Source organism: Oreochromis niloticus, linkage group LG3 (genome assembly GCF_001858045.2).
Source record: "Oreochromis niloticus isolate F11D_XX linkage group LG3, O_niloticus_UMD_NMBU, whole genome shotgun sequence".
Lineage (NCBI taxonomy): Eukaryota > Metazoa > Chordata > Actinopteri > Cichliformes > Cichlidae > Oreochromis > Oreochromis niloticus.
In genome coordinates this window covers 55,428,251-55,443,349 of record NC_031967.2, presented here as the reverse complement: position 1 = coordinate 55,443,349, position 15,099 = coordinate 55,428,251, and the positions used below count along the sequence as shown (strand labels likewise).

At 39.9% G+C, this 15,099-nt stretch overlaps 1 protein-coding gene across 1 annotated transcript; it reads right to left on the bottom strand.

The window, feature by feature from the left end:
* Positions 1-4,883: 4,883 nt before the first annotated feature.
* On the bottom strand, positions 4,884-14,981 carry LOC102079855 (BPI fold-containing family C protein-like). Its single transcript, XM_019356764.2, has 11 exons — positions 14,932-14,981; positions 12,023-12,074; positions 10,872-11,021; positions 9,876-10,049; positions 6,855-6,911; positions 6,613-6,729; positions 5,978-6,045; positions 5,831-5,870; positions 5,687-5,723; positions 5,508-5,584; positions 4,884-5,155 (listed from the first exon to the last, which is right to left on the bottom strand). The coding sequence occupies exons 3-11, from the start codon at positions 10,998-11,000 to the stop codon at positions 5,090-5,092; spliced, it is 765 nt and encodes a 254-aa protein (XP_019212309.1). The 5' UTR covers positions 11,001-11,021; positions 12,023-12,074; positions 14,932-14,981; the 3' UTR covers positions 4,884-5,089.
* Positions 14,982-15,099: the final 118 nt, after the last annotated feature.

The following is a 15,099-nucleotide window of genomic DNA, read 5'->3' as shown; positions in this document are numbered from 1 at the left end:
CTGGCCAGTCACAGGAGCACATTTTAAGAGAGAGACTGAGATTACTCAAATGCACCACTGAACCACACAGGAAATCATTAAATCACTGGCAGTACTGGAGCAGTAGTTGCAGACAGTGAGCAGTGTGGTTTTCTTTTAGGAACAATAGGTGTTCCACAAAGGTTCAAACGTTCAACGTGTACAAAACCCACCCAGACCAGCTGTGTTTTCAATCAATGCAACGTTTGTTTGTACAGCTAGATCATTCTTTGTAGCACTTTAATTATTTTATTTATTAATTTTATTAACATTTATATATTTTTATGGATGATGCACTGATCGGAGACCAATTCTGATTTCACTGTACCTGTGACAATGACAGAGATTCTGATTCTGATTCAGGATTGTGTCACTTCACAATTGACACAATCCTGTTTTTGGTCCCTGTGCCTTCCCGGCCAGCCCAGTGTGGCCACAAGTGTTTGTTGTTTCTCGCTCTCGCTCTCTCTCTCTCTCTCTCTCTCTCTCTCTCTCCCCCCCTACCTGTCTGCCTGGGCGGAGCTCTGACTGGGCTCCCGCCCTTGGCCCACGCACCTGCAGCTGATCTTGAGTAATTTGCAGTTGATCTCTGGCTCTTCTTAAGGCTGGGGCTCTGAGCTATTCGTCGCTGGAATATTGAGTAACCCTCGTTTATCTGGACCCCGTGAGTGTGAGTGGGTTGTTTGTGTGAGGAGTGTTTGGACAAGGAGCGGAGCAAGTGTGAAGAAGTGTGTTTCCCCGGGACCCTGGTGTTTCTCCCCCCCTTCACGTGTAAATAGCGCACCGGAGTGATAAATAAAGTATTGTAGAACCGTGCTACCTCAGTCTGCGCCTGAGTCCGTCCACCACCGTGACAGTTTTGTTTTTTGTTTTTTTTACTATTTACTTTTGAAATGTTATTGACATATTCTTTTAACTTTAAAAAAACTATTTGATAATTACAGGACAGTCTGGGTGATGTGATACCAATAAATGCATTTCCCTTATTGATATGTCAGCTTGTCCATTATTAATTTACTGTGTGTAGCTTTGATTTTCCTTTTTTTAAAAATATTTATACCTTTATGAGTCGACTGTTTCTTTGAGGCACAAAAACATTTAACAACTTATAAAATTTGAAGTCATTTCACTTTGATTTATTTTCCTAAGAACACTAACATTGATCATTCAGGAACTGGAGATGCATCAGAAACAGCTGGTGACTTTTTTCTGTTCTCCAAAAAACCCTTCAGTGCTAATCTTTCACTGATCATGCGCCTGTTTGTAAATACATGGGAGCAGTATCCATAGAATTTCTCAACGTCCTGTTTCACCAATCCTACCTTTAACTGAATTTAAACTTATTTAATGCTGTTTTATGAAGAGACATAGGCATACCATGCACCACCCACTTGTCCCTGTTGTGTATTTATGTCCATGTGGGGCTTGTGCTTTAAATGCAGTGAGTGTGCGCACTTCTTATTAGATAAACGATTTTATGAGACTAAACATGCTGTAACTCCTCCTGCTGCCTCTCTTACTGGGACTTTTTACATCAGCAGTAAATTATCTGCAGTCTGTTAATGTTTATCTACGATAGTGGAATCAGAGGAAAGCAGCTCGCTTAGCTCGGTCCAAAGTACCAAATCTACCTGCTCACACTGGTCACACTTGTTGAAAACTTGCATGAATATTTGTTTAATCTGTGCAAAAACCTAAGTGCAAAAAACATTTTTGGTTTAGTTATAAAATATTCCCTCCACATACTTCCCTAACACTCGATCCAACTTAAGCTCACACAGGATGGAGTTCTACAAACTAAACAGGTCACCAGTCCAGACTTTCTACAGTGAGTAGGGCAAAAAGTGCACACAGCCAACCAGGAGATTCAAACCCAGAAACTGTGAGGTGGTAATAAAGGTATAACGTCTTCAGATCTACAGTACATCTCCCTCCTAAACAGTTGAACTGTCACACTGCTCCCACTAGCAGACTGAAACTGAACCTTATGTACATTCTGTTGTATTCATTTCACTTCATTTCATTTCTGTCATCCTGTATTTTATGTATATAAGATTTAGATTGGTTACAGGTATTTATGGTTGGTTTACACAGCTTATGTATGTATGTGGATGCATGTGTAGCTGTATATATGCACATGTGTGTGTGTGTGTGTGTGTGTGTGTGTGCGCGTGTGTGTGTGTGTGTGTGTGTGTGTGTGTGTGAACTGTGTTGCTTACATTGTTGAGATATACATTGCTGTGCTTGAGAGTCACCATCTACCGGAACCAGAATTCCTTGTATGTGTCTGTGCATATACATGGCCAATAGACGCTATTCTGATTCTGATTCTGATACAAAGCAGGGTTAAGGGCTGAAGAGCAGGTTATGGTCAACCTAAGAGATCAGCAGGTTAAAACTGCCACTAGATCTCTGCAAGATCCCACTGAGGTCAGAGCACAGATAACAAGATTATGTAAAATCTCTGTCTTTCCCAGATGAGCATCAATAAGTTTGTTATAAACATCTTTATATTTTCCCTTTTCATCCTGTTAGTTGAAAGTTAAAAGCTATTTTATTGTTCTATAAACCATACAGTGATATGATCCTACCTGCTGAGCACTTAAATAAGCTACGGATTTATGTTTTATAAAATCAAAATGTGCTTTTTTTTGCATTGTGTCCCAGCAGCTGAAAGTATAAATTATTAGATTCATAGTTTATGATAATAATTATAATAATTCTATGAGAAATATTTCGATTTTCCATTATCTTAAAAACTATTCATGATGCTGAGAGATGTGTTCTCGTACACTGTCCTCCTTTTTTCTACCTTTCTTTCTTGGCTTTAAACAAACGTTAGAGCTACTTTCAGTAAGTGAATAAATGATTGTGTTTTTTTAATGGTTCGTTAGGCTGTGGTTATGTTCGGTCCTCCTGAGCACACAGAGGTGTAAGACACACTCACACGTTCATATAGTATTTCTTACTTACTGTGGGTCACACTCTGCTGCTTTGTCTGCAGCAGCTCTGCTACTTTCAGTATTTGTGTTAAACCTCAACATTTTCCTCATGTTACAGTTTGACTCTCCTGTCTGCTTTGTGGAGCTCGACAGTGCAGATGCTGTCACTGCATCATCATCTTTTCACAGTGTTTATCACAGTGCCAGCAGCAGGCTGACCCTACTCTTCTTCTATTGCAGTTAGGGTTTGATTAGGTTTTACAGTGCAGAGGGGTCAAAGTTATCCGACTTCCTCCTCCTCTGTACAAACCGCGTCTGTGCACTTAAACCAGATCCTGCAGAAGATCAGCGAGTATGAAAGAGGAGCAGCTGTACCTCTGCGCCTGCTGTTTTTCCTGATGGCGATTTCTCCATAACTGACTTCGCTTGTTATGTGCATCGAAGAGTAACCTGCCGCTGGATCGCACACTGAAAAAACAAGACAAAACTCACGTGAGGGAAAATGTGGACTTTTCATGAGTAGGGCTGCAAATATAAAGTCACATCACATCCTCTCTTCAACCTGGAGTGACTTTTTTTAGCACCTCTGCTGAGTTTAGTGCTCAAAACAGGAAGCTTAATGAGTGCAGAGCTACTCACATCTGCCAAGCCCGTTTAACACTTTGCAAACTTAACGTAACCCAAATAAAACACTTTGCTAACCAGTGAAAGCTGTTTCAAAGAGAAATGGACTTTTAGGGTGAGTGTAGCTGCCTCCACCTATATTCACCTCATATTGGACAGATGTGAGTTTTTGCCATGATTTCTTGGCCTCATTTGGCCCAATTAACACTGGTCAGTCCTACAACGGAGTGAAAGTATATGCAGGGAAACTCTGAGGAAGAATGACCCAGTTTAAAAATCTGAATGAAAATACTGCAGCTTTATTATCAGTGCACAAAGTCTGAAAGCTCAAAGCCCCATGAGTCAAAAGGTTTGAACCACTTAAAGACACCTTCACCACATCAGAAGGAGTTCCTGACTTTATAGTAAAAGTGAGAAGACAAAAAAACCAAAAGTTTGTGGTCACTCCGAGAGTCCAGTGGACACACTTCTGTTTTTTTCTTGCACACAAACAAGAGGGTGAATGTGAAGGGGTCAGAATCATGTTGTCTGCATTGAACGTGCACAACTGTGTTTGTGACCCACACCCGTTTTCACACCTTGGCTCATGTGATTAGGTAGAGGATCATCAGGGGGTCCTTTTGTCCCTCTTTGGGGGGAAACTTAAAGGTAAAGAGCTAAGAGCATTTTGAGCACAGTGGAGAAAAAAATGTGCACTGAGGATTATGAAATGTTGTGTGTTTTGTGTTGTCACTGCTGAGAATTTATTCACTTAGCTGCTGTTTACAGTTTAAAAGTCTTCATCAGAACAAGCACTTCTAATTGTACTTTGCTCCTTATTGTCTCTGAAAAGCAAGAGCTGACAAAACAAATCCAGTAAATTTACTTTCATCTTTAAGTTCGGTATAATAATCTGTCTTTAAATATTTTGTGTTTTATTTATTAAATGGGGAAAATTGCCATCAGTCCTGTCCTGAGAGGGCTGTGGTCATCCATCCGTTCTGTTCTAATAAACCCACATTTCAGAAACACCTTTAGATCTTTTCAGTTTTATTCAAATCTTTTCTCAAGCCCCTTTATATTGTAAGGTAAAGACACTACAAAGTTAATCTTACAGTGAAAGGAAGTGCCTGTAAATCAAGACTTTCCATTTTACCAATAACAGAAATGTACAGAAAATCTACTGTGATTGTGATACTGTGTGTGTACTTTCACATGTCTCACAACAGAATCACCAATTACCAGCGTTTGTTCCTCAGTGGGTGTGCTTCAAAATGAAAAAAAAAAAATGATTAGAGACATGAACAGGTTGGTGAAGTACTTTTTGTTTACCGTGATGCTGAAACCTTTATTGCAGACACACACAAAAATCATAGAAACAGCCAGTATATGCAGTACATGCAGTATATCCAGTATCTGCATCTGATAGATTTAACTTTCTAAGCTATTCAAACATAGATTTTATATTTAGCATAAAGAACCAGACATTGAGAGGATCATAAACTCCATATTTCAGCCTTTGCTGCTTATCTGCCAGCATTGCTGCTGCTCTGAGGGTTAAAGGTCAGGCTTCCTCCCACCACCAGATAGCCCTGCAATAAAAGGCAGTAACAGGTAGTATTAGGTAGAAACAGGGGACATGTGACTGAGTGGCAGCAGCTTATTCATTAATCCCAGAAATTCCTGGATGTTGAATTTTCAGATTTTTTCAGATTTTGTCCAGATGAACAGAATCAACTTTCTGGGATTTCCTTATCTGGATGATTGAGCATGGATCAAGATCATAGTTTATGAAACTGATATTCATCATGGAACAGCAGATGAATAAAGGATGACTCAGCATGTTTTTACTGTGATAGTTTTAGAAATTATCAGTGTGGTGTACAGGACTGTTGAATGTTTAGCACATTAGTGTTCAGACAGAAAGAAATCGAGGTCACTCACTTCCTCAAACTGGGTCTTTGCATCAATAATGCTCAGCTCAGCAGGAAGAGGGATGGGTATTTCTTTAACAAACCACTCTAAACACACACACATACACATAGATTATAATCCAGTTCAAAGTGTCATAAATTATCATGAGAGTCAGGTGAGTTTGTGTCATTCTGTATGTTAGTGCTTACTGGTTATGAGTTCATGAAGGATATTAACAAAAACAGCCTGCAGAGATAGAGACACACACTTGTTATTATTATCATTATTATTATTATAAAGATCTGCTGGTATAGAGAAATGGAAGTAAATCTATTAAAGCACTGTCTTCTTACCTTAATTTTTTCTATGATCTTTCCAGTTTTGTCATCACATCTGAAAAAGTTTCACTGCAAATTCTCACAATATACAACACCAGAGTACTAATCTATACACAGAGTGTACTACACAGCATGTCAGTGTGAATTTGTGTTCTTACTTACTTTGGTAGTTTAAATTTCATAGTGAGGTGTCGTTCTTTGAATTCGACATTCATATCAACTTTGCAGGTCTACAGGAAAGAAAGTTTGATCATTTCTGCATATGTGGTTAGTCACTTCCATGTATCTTGCATTCAAATTCTGGTAGTTTCACCCAGCTCAGACAGGAGTGTCCATATAGATATTCACAACAGAAAGACTCCCACAGTCAGCTGTTACAGCTGTGTGAGTTTTCTATTGTCTATATTTTTTACATTTAGCCAAACTTTCACAATAAAAGCATCAGAACTCTCTTTGAGCTGTTCTTTTCTGCAGAACATCATGGATGTTCAGAAACATGTCACAGAGTCAAACTGAAGAAAGCTTGAAGTCCGATTCTCAGGCAGCTTATCAATTTGTTTGTGATTTATGTGTGTTCTCATTACACAACACGTACGCTGAAAGTAAGTCTTTTTCTTAATTCAATATGCAGTAACATCAGGCTGCAGTGAGTGATAAAGTTGTGTCAAGGATAGCTAACATACATACTTTATTGTACTCAACTCTTCCAGTAAACTTGCAGATAAAGTCTGATGCGGAGTCAATACCAGCACAGAGTTTGCTTATTTGTTAAACGCTGCATCTGCACATGTGCTTACCATAAGAAAACCTTTTTGTTTAGCTTTAGGTTGTGCTTTGAAATTCACAGTGGCAGAGAGTCCAGCCTTACTGATTTGAATGATTGGAGCCTCAGTCAGCTCCGCTGTCCATGGACCCTATGAATATTATTAAAAAAGCCATGTTAACAGTTTATTTTCATGTAATGATGTTTGATGATGAATGAAGTTTAAGGTGAAACTTATTTGACTCTCTAACATAAACTCTTTGTATAGTATTCTACCGGTTCAATTCCCAGAGCTCCCAGGCCAGGATTGAACAGACGTTTCCATCCTTTCAGCTGTAGAGAAGAAGATAGGTTATGAGAAAAGAGTTTGAACCTTTGTTAAAATATTTGTGTGGTATTACTACTTTGACTAAAGAAATGGATCCTTTAAAAAAAAGAAAAGAAAAAAAAGAAAAAGAATTGTCTGTCATGGTCCCCTAGTCCTCTGCCTGTTCCAAGTTTTGTTTTTCTCCCTATCGCTCTCTCTTCTGCATATGTGTGTCTGTCTATGGGCGGGACCAATGTTCCCTCTAATTTTTCATGTGTCTGAGCGAACACACAAACTCCCTGAGCGATCCCTTGGACCACTGTGAGCGACATCAGACGTGTGCACTGTGGTCACGCAAGCATCTAATCCATCCAAGTTACATGGTTTATTAAAATAATCAAATTACAGCATTTACATTTATGTTAGACTACTTTTAATTAACTGCTTTAGCCCACTTACAATGAAAATTTAAAAAAATCTAGTCATTGACCTGTGTAGTATGTTAACACTATTGGAAATAAAAATAACTTGAACTCCAATTTTGAAAACACAACTTTCTTTCTTTCTTGTATTATGAGTCTGAGTCTGTGGTCTGGGAGAGAGTCCTGTAACTCTGTCTGCGAAATACAGTATATAATGACCAATGCTGGGCAATTAATTATATAGTCACTTCTTCAAAAAAGTAACTCAGTTTGGCAAACAAAGTTTTTTGCTGCTATTTTTTTAATGCAGCCAAGGCATCTTTAAATAAACATTTCAAACTATTTACAGAACAATCAGCTGTTCTGCATCAAATCTGATGCCACAGAAATTATTTGTGCCACTCCAAAAAATAATTTCTGTCCATTAATATAAATGAGAGCATCACAAACCTGATACCTGCAGGCCTGACAACAGGAGATGTATCACTGCTGTAACACCTGTAACATTCAGCAGCCGCCTCATTGTTCTGACACACACAACAAAACTATTGACTACACTACACACTAACTACACAAGATTTGCGCTAAACGTCTCAAATCTCTCACATATCAAAGCACCGCCGTCACTCCTAAAACTTCCCCCCGTTTCATAACAACTAGATGCTGCGTTGCCATACCATTTTTTGATTGGTCGACATGGTACTTTTTTTGGACGAATAGGAAAGAGAGAGGGGGGTGGAGTTTGTTTTTGCTCACAGGCGGAGAGTTCTTTCAAGCGTTTTCCTTATAAAACGCCGTTTTTGACGTTTCTTCCCGCAGTAAATATAAACAACGACAGTATTCAGGAAGAAAAACAAACATTGCAGATATTTTTATCATAACTCTGGTTTTACGTGGCCTATCAACACAATTTAAAAACTGGTATAAAGTCCACACTTTTCCGTCAATTGTTCCGTCTGTCCTGCTCACATCTCCAATGGTTGTACACGTTGTCATTAACGTGGCTTCACTGCACATCAGCCACGCCGCTTTGCCAGCTAAAAGACCGTCGGTGTTGGCACATAAGGATGCTGTCAGAGCCTGTCAGCGACGTTGATTAGCTGCGTATATACGAATGTGAATGGCATTATTGGCTGGACTATGGGATAAGGCGGCATTGTTCTAATACAATACAGGAGCAGCCAGTCACTTACTGACTAACACTGCAAAACAGAATTGTTAAAGTATTTATTTTAATTTCAATTCAGGTTAATTTTTTTGTGCGCAACGCAGATTTTCTGTGCGCAGAGACCGTGCCAGCAGTGCGCAATTGCGCACGTGCGCAGCTTAGAGGGAACATTGGGCGGGACCCACTAGGGATTCCCGCCTTTGGCTGAACACACCTGCAGTAATCCACCACCTGTCCCAGATCACCTAAGCAGGAAGCCACTATATAAGGTGGTGACTGAGACTCATTCTTTGCTGTATTGTTAAGATGTGGTTAGTAGACCCTGGGTCCTGTAACTTGTCAATGCGCCTAGTCTGCTTTTCCTTGTGACTAACCACATCGTCATCATCGTGCTTCTTCTTGTGTATAGACCTCTGGAGTATTTGGGGTGACTACCTGAGTTGAGTGAGTGGAAAGTGTGTTAGGTCATTATATTAATTATGCTTCTTCATCTGACAACCTGGAGTTTGGTGGTTGCCATTACAACGACACTTGTCTGATTGCATTGTGCTAAGTCTGAAGTTTGGTGGAAGGTTGGGTTATATTGTGGGGTTGTTTTTCTGGAGTTGGGCTTAGCCCCTGAGTTCCAGTGAAAGGGACTCTTAATACTTAAGCATACCAAGATATTTTGGACAATTTCATGCTCTCAACTTTGTAGGCATAGTTTAACAATGGCCCCAGAACAACTTTGGGATGAATTGGAGTGGACGCTGTGAGCCAGGCCTTCTTATACAACATCTGAAGTCACACACTTAAATCCATATGCATGTGAAAGCAGATAAGCAAATACTTTTGCCAAAACAGTCTGTTATGATGATCACCATAGAAGCAATAATGAGAGTTCAAGATGTGCAGGAGTGGCACTGAATTTTAAAATGGCATTCTTTAACCTCCTAAGACCCGAACTCTTCCACAACATGCATTTTTAATTTCTCTTTGATATTTGGGCACATTGGGGCCCAATGAATGTAAAAACAAAGAATTACCAGATTTTTTTTTTTTCCTTATTTTTGTTTTTAAGGAAAATAAGAGCCACATATGAGGATATTCGTTTAAAATTTTGATAGAACAGTAGCAGTATAATGTCCTCATAAGTGGATATCAGGCCCTTGTAGAGCAAAATTGAGTATTTTGGTCTAAATAACCCAAAATTTGATGTCCACATATGTGGATGCCAGGTCCTAGGAGGTTAAGTTATTTCCTTATCATATTAAACAGTGGTGTTGTTTCTTTCAGTGAGAGCAGCTCACTTTATTGTCTGTCTGTCTGTAAAACTCATTACATGCTGCTGGTCTAGAAAAATGTCAGGTTAGTTCAGGGAACAGAAAGGGCTCTACCAGGTGTTCATCAGATTTTCTCACCTTTGAAACATTAAAATCAAATGGTCCTGATTTGTAGATTGCCATGGCGGCCCCATTGAAGAAGAACTCAGAGATGCCCACATAGACCATCTTGTTAGTCTCTGTGAAAACTGGTTCTTTGCCTGGCCTTATTGAATCAGTGTCCACAGCTTGCCCGTGTACAGACATTAAGCCCTGAAGCACACACAGAATTATGATTTTATTTACGGAGTAGAAATAGCAACAAGGGCAGCAAAATAAAACCTACAAGTCATAAAATCATACATGAGATCTGCCCAAGAATCTCAGTGCATGCACTGGTGTGTATTTCATGGTAAAAACATGATTTCATTAGATCACATTATTATTAACCCAGATGCTAAGGCTACGTCCACACTAGCCCGGATACATTTGAAAAGGCGTTTTCATCTGAAAACGCTCCGCGTCCACACTAGCGTTTTCAGTCGTTTTCACAGAGTTGTGCGTCCACATTGAAACGGATTAAAAACGCTTACGTTCCAGTACTGCGCATGCGCAAAAGCGAGTGAGAATTAAAGAATTTGAAGAAAAGCTATCTGGAGCATGTACAAACTGATATTCATCTTTTTTAGGGCTGTCAAAATTGAGAGCAATCAAAACAGCCACTGTATAATGCACTCCGCTATCTTTGTTTATTTGGTCACATGACTGCATCACATGACTAAAATATGTCATCGTTTTAGAAAGTCTGCGTTTTTGTGTGTCCACACTGCGACGGGACAGCAGCGTTTTGAAATGTATGCGTTTTGGAGAGTGTTTGAAAACGCATTAGTGTGGACGTAGCCTAAGACTCTTTCCAACAGGCCTAATGTTGTCCAGCAGGGACAACAGCTGGCATCAAGAAAACACAACACACCAGTGTCACTACGCGTTACAGTTTGTGTTGCTGTGCTCTGACTTTTAATCAGGCGTTAATGTCTGGTTATATTCAGGGTCAGGATAATTCAGAGTTTTTTATTTTTTATTTTTCTTTATTACCTTGAAAGAAATATCAAGGCTCCTCGATGTCACTTCGATATCACTGCTCAAGGAGTAGTCCAAGTCTAATTGGCGGTCTTCATGGACTGTCCTCATCATGGGCAAGTCCTTCAGCTTATCATTTATCATAGGTTGAAGAGCAGGACAGATCTACAGACACACAAACACTTCTGAGCCACACAGATGTCATAAGATTCGCAAAAGGCAGATTAATATTATAAAAGAATAAAAAAAAAAAACATATTTTGTATGGGTTGACAGTAGTTCAGGAGGTACAGCAGGTCATCTACTAATTGGAAGATTGATGGTTTGATCCACAGCTTCTCCAGTCTGCATGTCAAAATACTCTGGGCAAGATATTGAAGCCTGAGTTGACCCCAGTACATTGCTTGGAGTGTAACTGTGTGAATGTGTTAGCTAAAAAGCATTTAGGTACCAGTATATAAAAAAAGTGCTTGCATGAATACAGGTGAATGAAGCACGTTGTACAGAGCACTTTAAGTGCTTGATTAGAGAAGTGCTGTGTGGGAACCAAAGCTTTTTGACATAAAATGACAGTTGCTGTTTAAGTGATTAAATTATTTGTTTCACAATTGTGAACAAAGTATCAAACCTGTTGGCACTTTATTTAGTCATCTGATTGTTGGGGTTTCCTCTGTATTATTGTAGAACGTTTACCTTACAATACAAAGCATGTTAAGAGAAGTAATCTACTTAACAAAGTAATGCAGCATAAGCACAGATTTTATTTTGTGTCTTCAGACATAATTTTTCATAACTTTTAAGATTTTCTTTATATAGCACCAAATCACAAAAACAGTCACCTCAACGTGGTGTTTGTTTTTGCCGTATTAATTTTTTCTGTTCTTGCTATATTGTGTCAGTCATTATGGTGTCTTTGCTGAAATCTGAACATTGATAGATGACATTTGAAGTTTCCAATGTCGTTGCCTTTTTTATTTTATTTTTTGTGTGTTTTGCAGCTTCATGTTAGATTGATGCATTTAGTAAATCTCCCAAAAGCTCAGGTTGCCTGGCAGAGCTACCACTCATATCTGTGTAGGTAGTCATCCACAAGGTGTTTATCCTAAGCAGCACACTCCACAGGTTTCATTCAGACTGGCTTCAGCTGTGTTTCAGTTGGAACTGACCTGGTTGTCAAAGAGATACTGGTACAATGGTCTGAGGAAGTCCCAAGCAGGCCTAAAAAACAAAGTTCAGAAATCCTATCATTCATCAGCAGGACTTGTGATACAGACTGTTGATCTACCAGCGGATGGTTCATGTTTCTCTGAGGATGAAGTGGAGAAACTGATCCTGAGACATCTTTAATTTGTGGACAAATAGCTGAAACTCCATTTTGGCTTTGTGGATGCTCCTGTAGGACCACTACTACTCTGAACGATGAAAGATGAACTCAGCCGGTGGCTGAAAGTATACATTTCTGAGATAAGTTTACTGGTTACATAGCTAAAATTCCAACCTGCCCCAGCTGCAGCAGCTGGATGGTGTGGGGGTGTCACTTTGAATGTGTCTTCCAGTACTGAAAAGTATCTTAAACCTGAATTTTCTCTAATGTCCAGCAGGGGGCGACTACTCTGGTCTGATTGCATAAAGGTCTATGAGACAACTAGAAAGCGAAAATTTCAGAAGAAATTTTATGTGTGCCTATGCCGCTGCTAATCACTGTAGTTTGCCATTCATACGGCTACAGAGAGCAAAACTCAGCAGAGCAGCCATTCTCCACCATGAATTATGATAAAAACAAACACCGCTCGCGCCTCACAGATGACAGCTTACAGTTTTGGGTAAAGATGAGGTGACTTCGTACAGCCCCGATTTGCAGACGCTGTGCACACAGGTTCATGAGCAGAAGTCCCATTGTATCACGGCAGACCCCGACAATGTTTGCATGAACATGCTTTGAAGCATTACGTTATGGACCACTTTTCACACATGGTTGGTGTACCCACACAGGCAGCCGTAGCTTTTCAACTCATAGCCCAACACACACCCAAAAAACAGCCAAGAGAGCACAGACTTTACACCCGTGGGTCCACCTCCCCTGCAGCGGCACTGCAGACCACGCCCCGACACACATCAAACACATAAAATAAATATGTATGCACTTTCGCATTCACTTTTTGTTTTTTGTTATTTTTACATAGTGTTCTGAATGATGAACAATGGTCTACAGCCAATCTTGTGTATTATTATACAAACTTTGGTTGTAAGATTCAGATAACTATTTAATAAAAGCTAAATATTTTATACAGGGAGTGCAGAATTATTAGGCAAATGAGTATTTTGTCCACATCATCCTCTTCATGCATGTTGTCTTACTCCAAGCTGTATAGGCTCGAAAGCCTACTACCAATTAAGCATATTAGGTGATGTGCATCTCTGTAATGAGAAGGGGTATGGTCTAATGACATCAACACCCTATATCAGGTGTGCATAATTATTAGGCAACCTCCTTTCCTTTGGCAAAATGGGTCAAAAGAAGGACTTGACAGGCTCAGAAAAGTCAAAAATAGTGAGATATCTTGCAGAGGGATGCAGCAGTCTTAAAATTGCAAAGCTTCTGAAGCGTGATCATCGAACAATCAAGCGTTTCATTCAAAATAGTCAACAGGGTCGCAAGAAGCGTGTGGTAAAACCAAGGCGCAAAATAACTGCCCATGAACTGAGAAAAGTCAAGCGTGCAGCTGCCAAGATGCCACTTGCCACCAGTTTGGCCATATTTCAGAGCTGCAACATCACTGGAGTGCCCAAAAGCACAAGGTGTGCAATACTCAGAGACATGGCCAAGGTAAGAAAAGCTGAAAGACGACCACCACTGAACAAGACACACAAGCTGAAACGTCAAGACTGGGCCAAGAAATATCTCAAGACTGATTTTTCTAAGGTTTTATGGACTGATGAAATGAGAGTGAGTCTTGATGGGCCAGATGGATGGGCCCGTGGCTGGATTGGTAAAGGGCAGACAGCTCCAGTCCCACTCAGACGCCAGCAAGGTGGAGGTGGAGTACTGGTTTGGGCTGGTATCATCAAAGATGAGCTTGTGGGGCCTTTTTGGATTGAGGATGGCGTCAAGCTCAACTCCCAGTCCTACTGCAAGTTTCTGGAAGACACCTTCTTCAAGCAGTGGTACAGGAAAAAGTCTGCATCCTTCAAGAAAAACATGATTTTCATGCAGGACAATGCTCCATCACACGCGTCCAAGTACTCCACAGCGTGGCTGGCAAGAAAGGGTTTAAAAGAAGAAAAACTAATGACATGGCCTCCTTGTTCACCTGATCTGAACCCCATTGAGAACCTGTGGTCCATCATCAAATGTGAGATTTACAAGGAGGGAAAACAGTACACCTCTCTGAACAGTGTCTGGGAGGCTGTGGTTGCTGCTGCACGCAATGTTGATGGTGAACAGATCAAAACACTGACAGAATCCATGGATGGCAGGCTTTTGAGTGTCCTTGCAAAGAAAGGTGGCTATATTGGTCGCTGATTTGTTTTTGTTTTGTTTTTGAATGTCAGAAATGTATATTTGTGAATGTGGAGATGTTATATTGGTTTCACTGGTAAAAATAAATAATTGAAATGGGTATATATTTGTTTTTTGTTAAGTTGCCTAATAATTATGCACAGTAATAGTCACCTGCACACACAGATATCCCCCTAAAATAGCTAAAACTAAACACAAACTAAAAACTACTTCCGAAAACATTCAGCTTTGATATTAATGTGTTTTTTGGGTTCATTGAGAACATGGTTGTTGTTCAATAATAAAATTATTCCTCAAAAATACAACTTGCCTAATAATTCTGCACTCCCTGTATGAGAGTAAGAAAGAAAAGTATATCTTTGTGTCCACCTTTCTCTGTTAATGCCCTACCTGGCCCCCTGGCAAAAGCTTTGCTAGATCCGCCCCTGCACAGTTACCAGCTGTCAGCTAAATAAAAAAAGGAGCTTGGTGTTTATTTCTCTCAGAAACAGTTCATAACTTCCCTTCAACTCATTCATGTCACCTAAAACAAAGGTAAACCTGTTTCTCCATCACCTGTTCAGCTCTGATGATTCAGTAAGGTCATCTCCTGGTTTCGACCAGCCGCTTCTACAGCTGTGGCTCCAGCAAACATCAGCTGATACTAGAAATTAAAATCAAATGAATTCTAACAACAGCTGATCAAGCTTAAACGTGCTGCTGTTGTTTAGCGCGATAAACAAA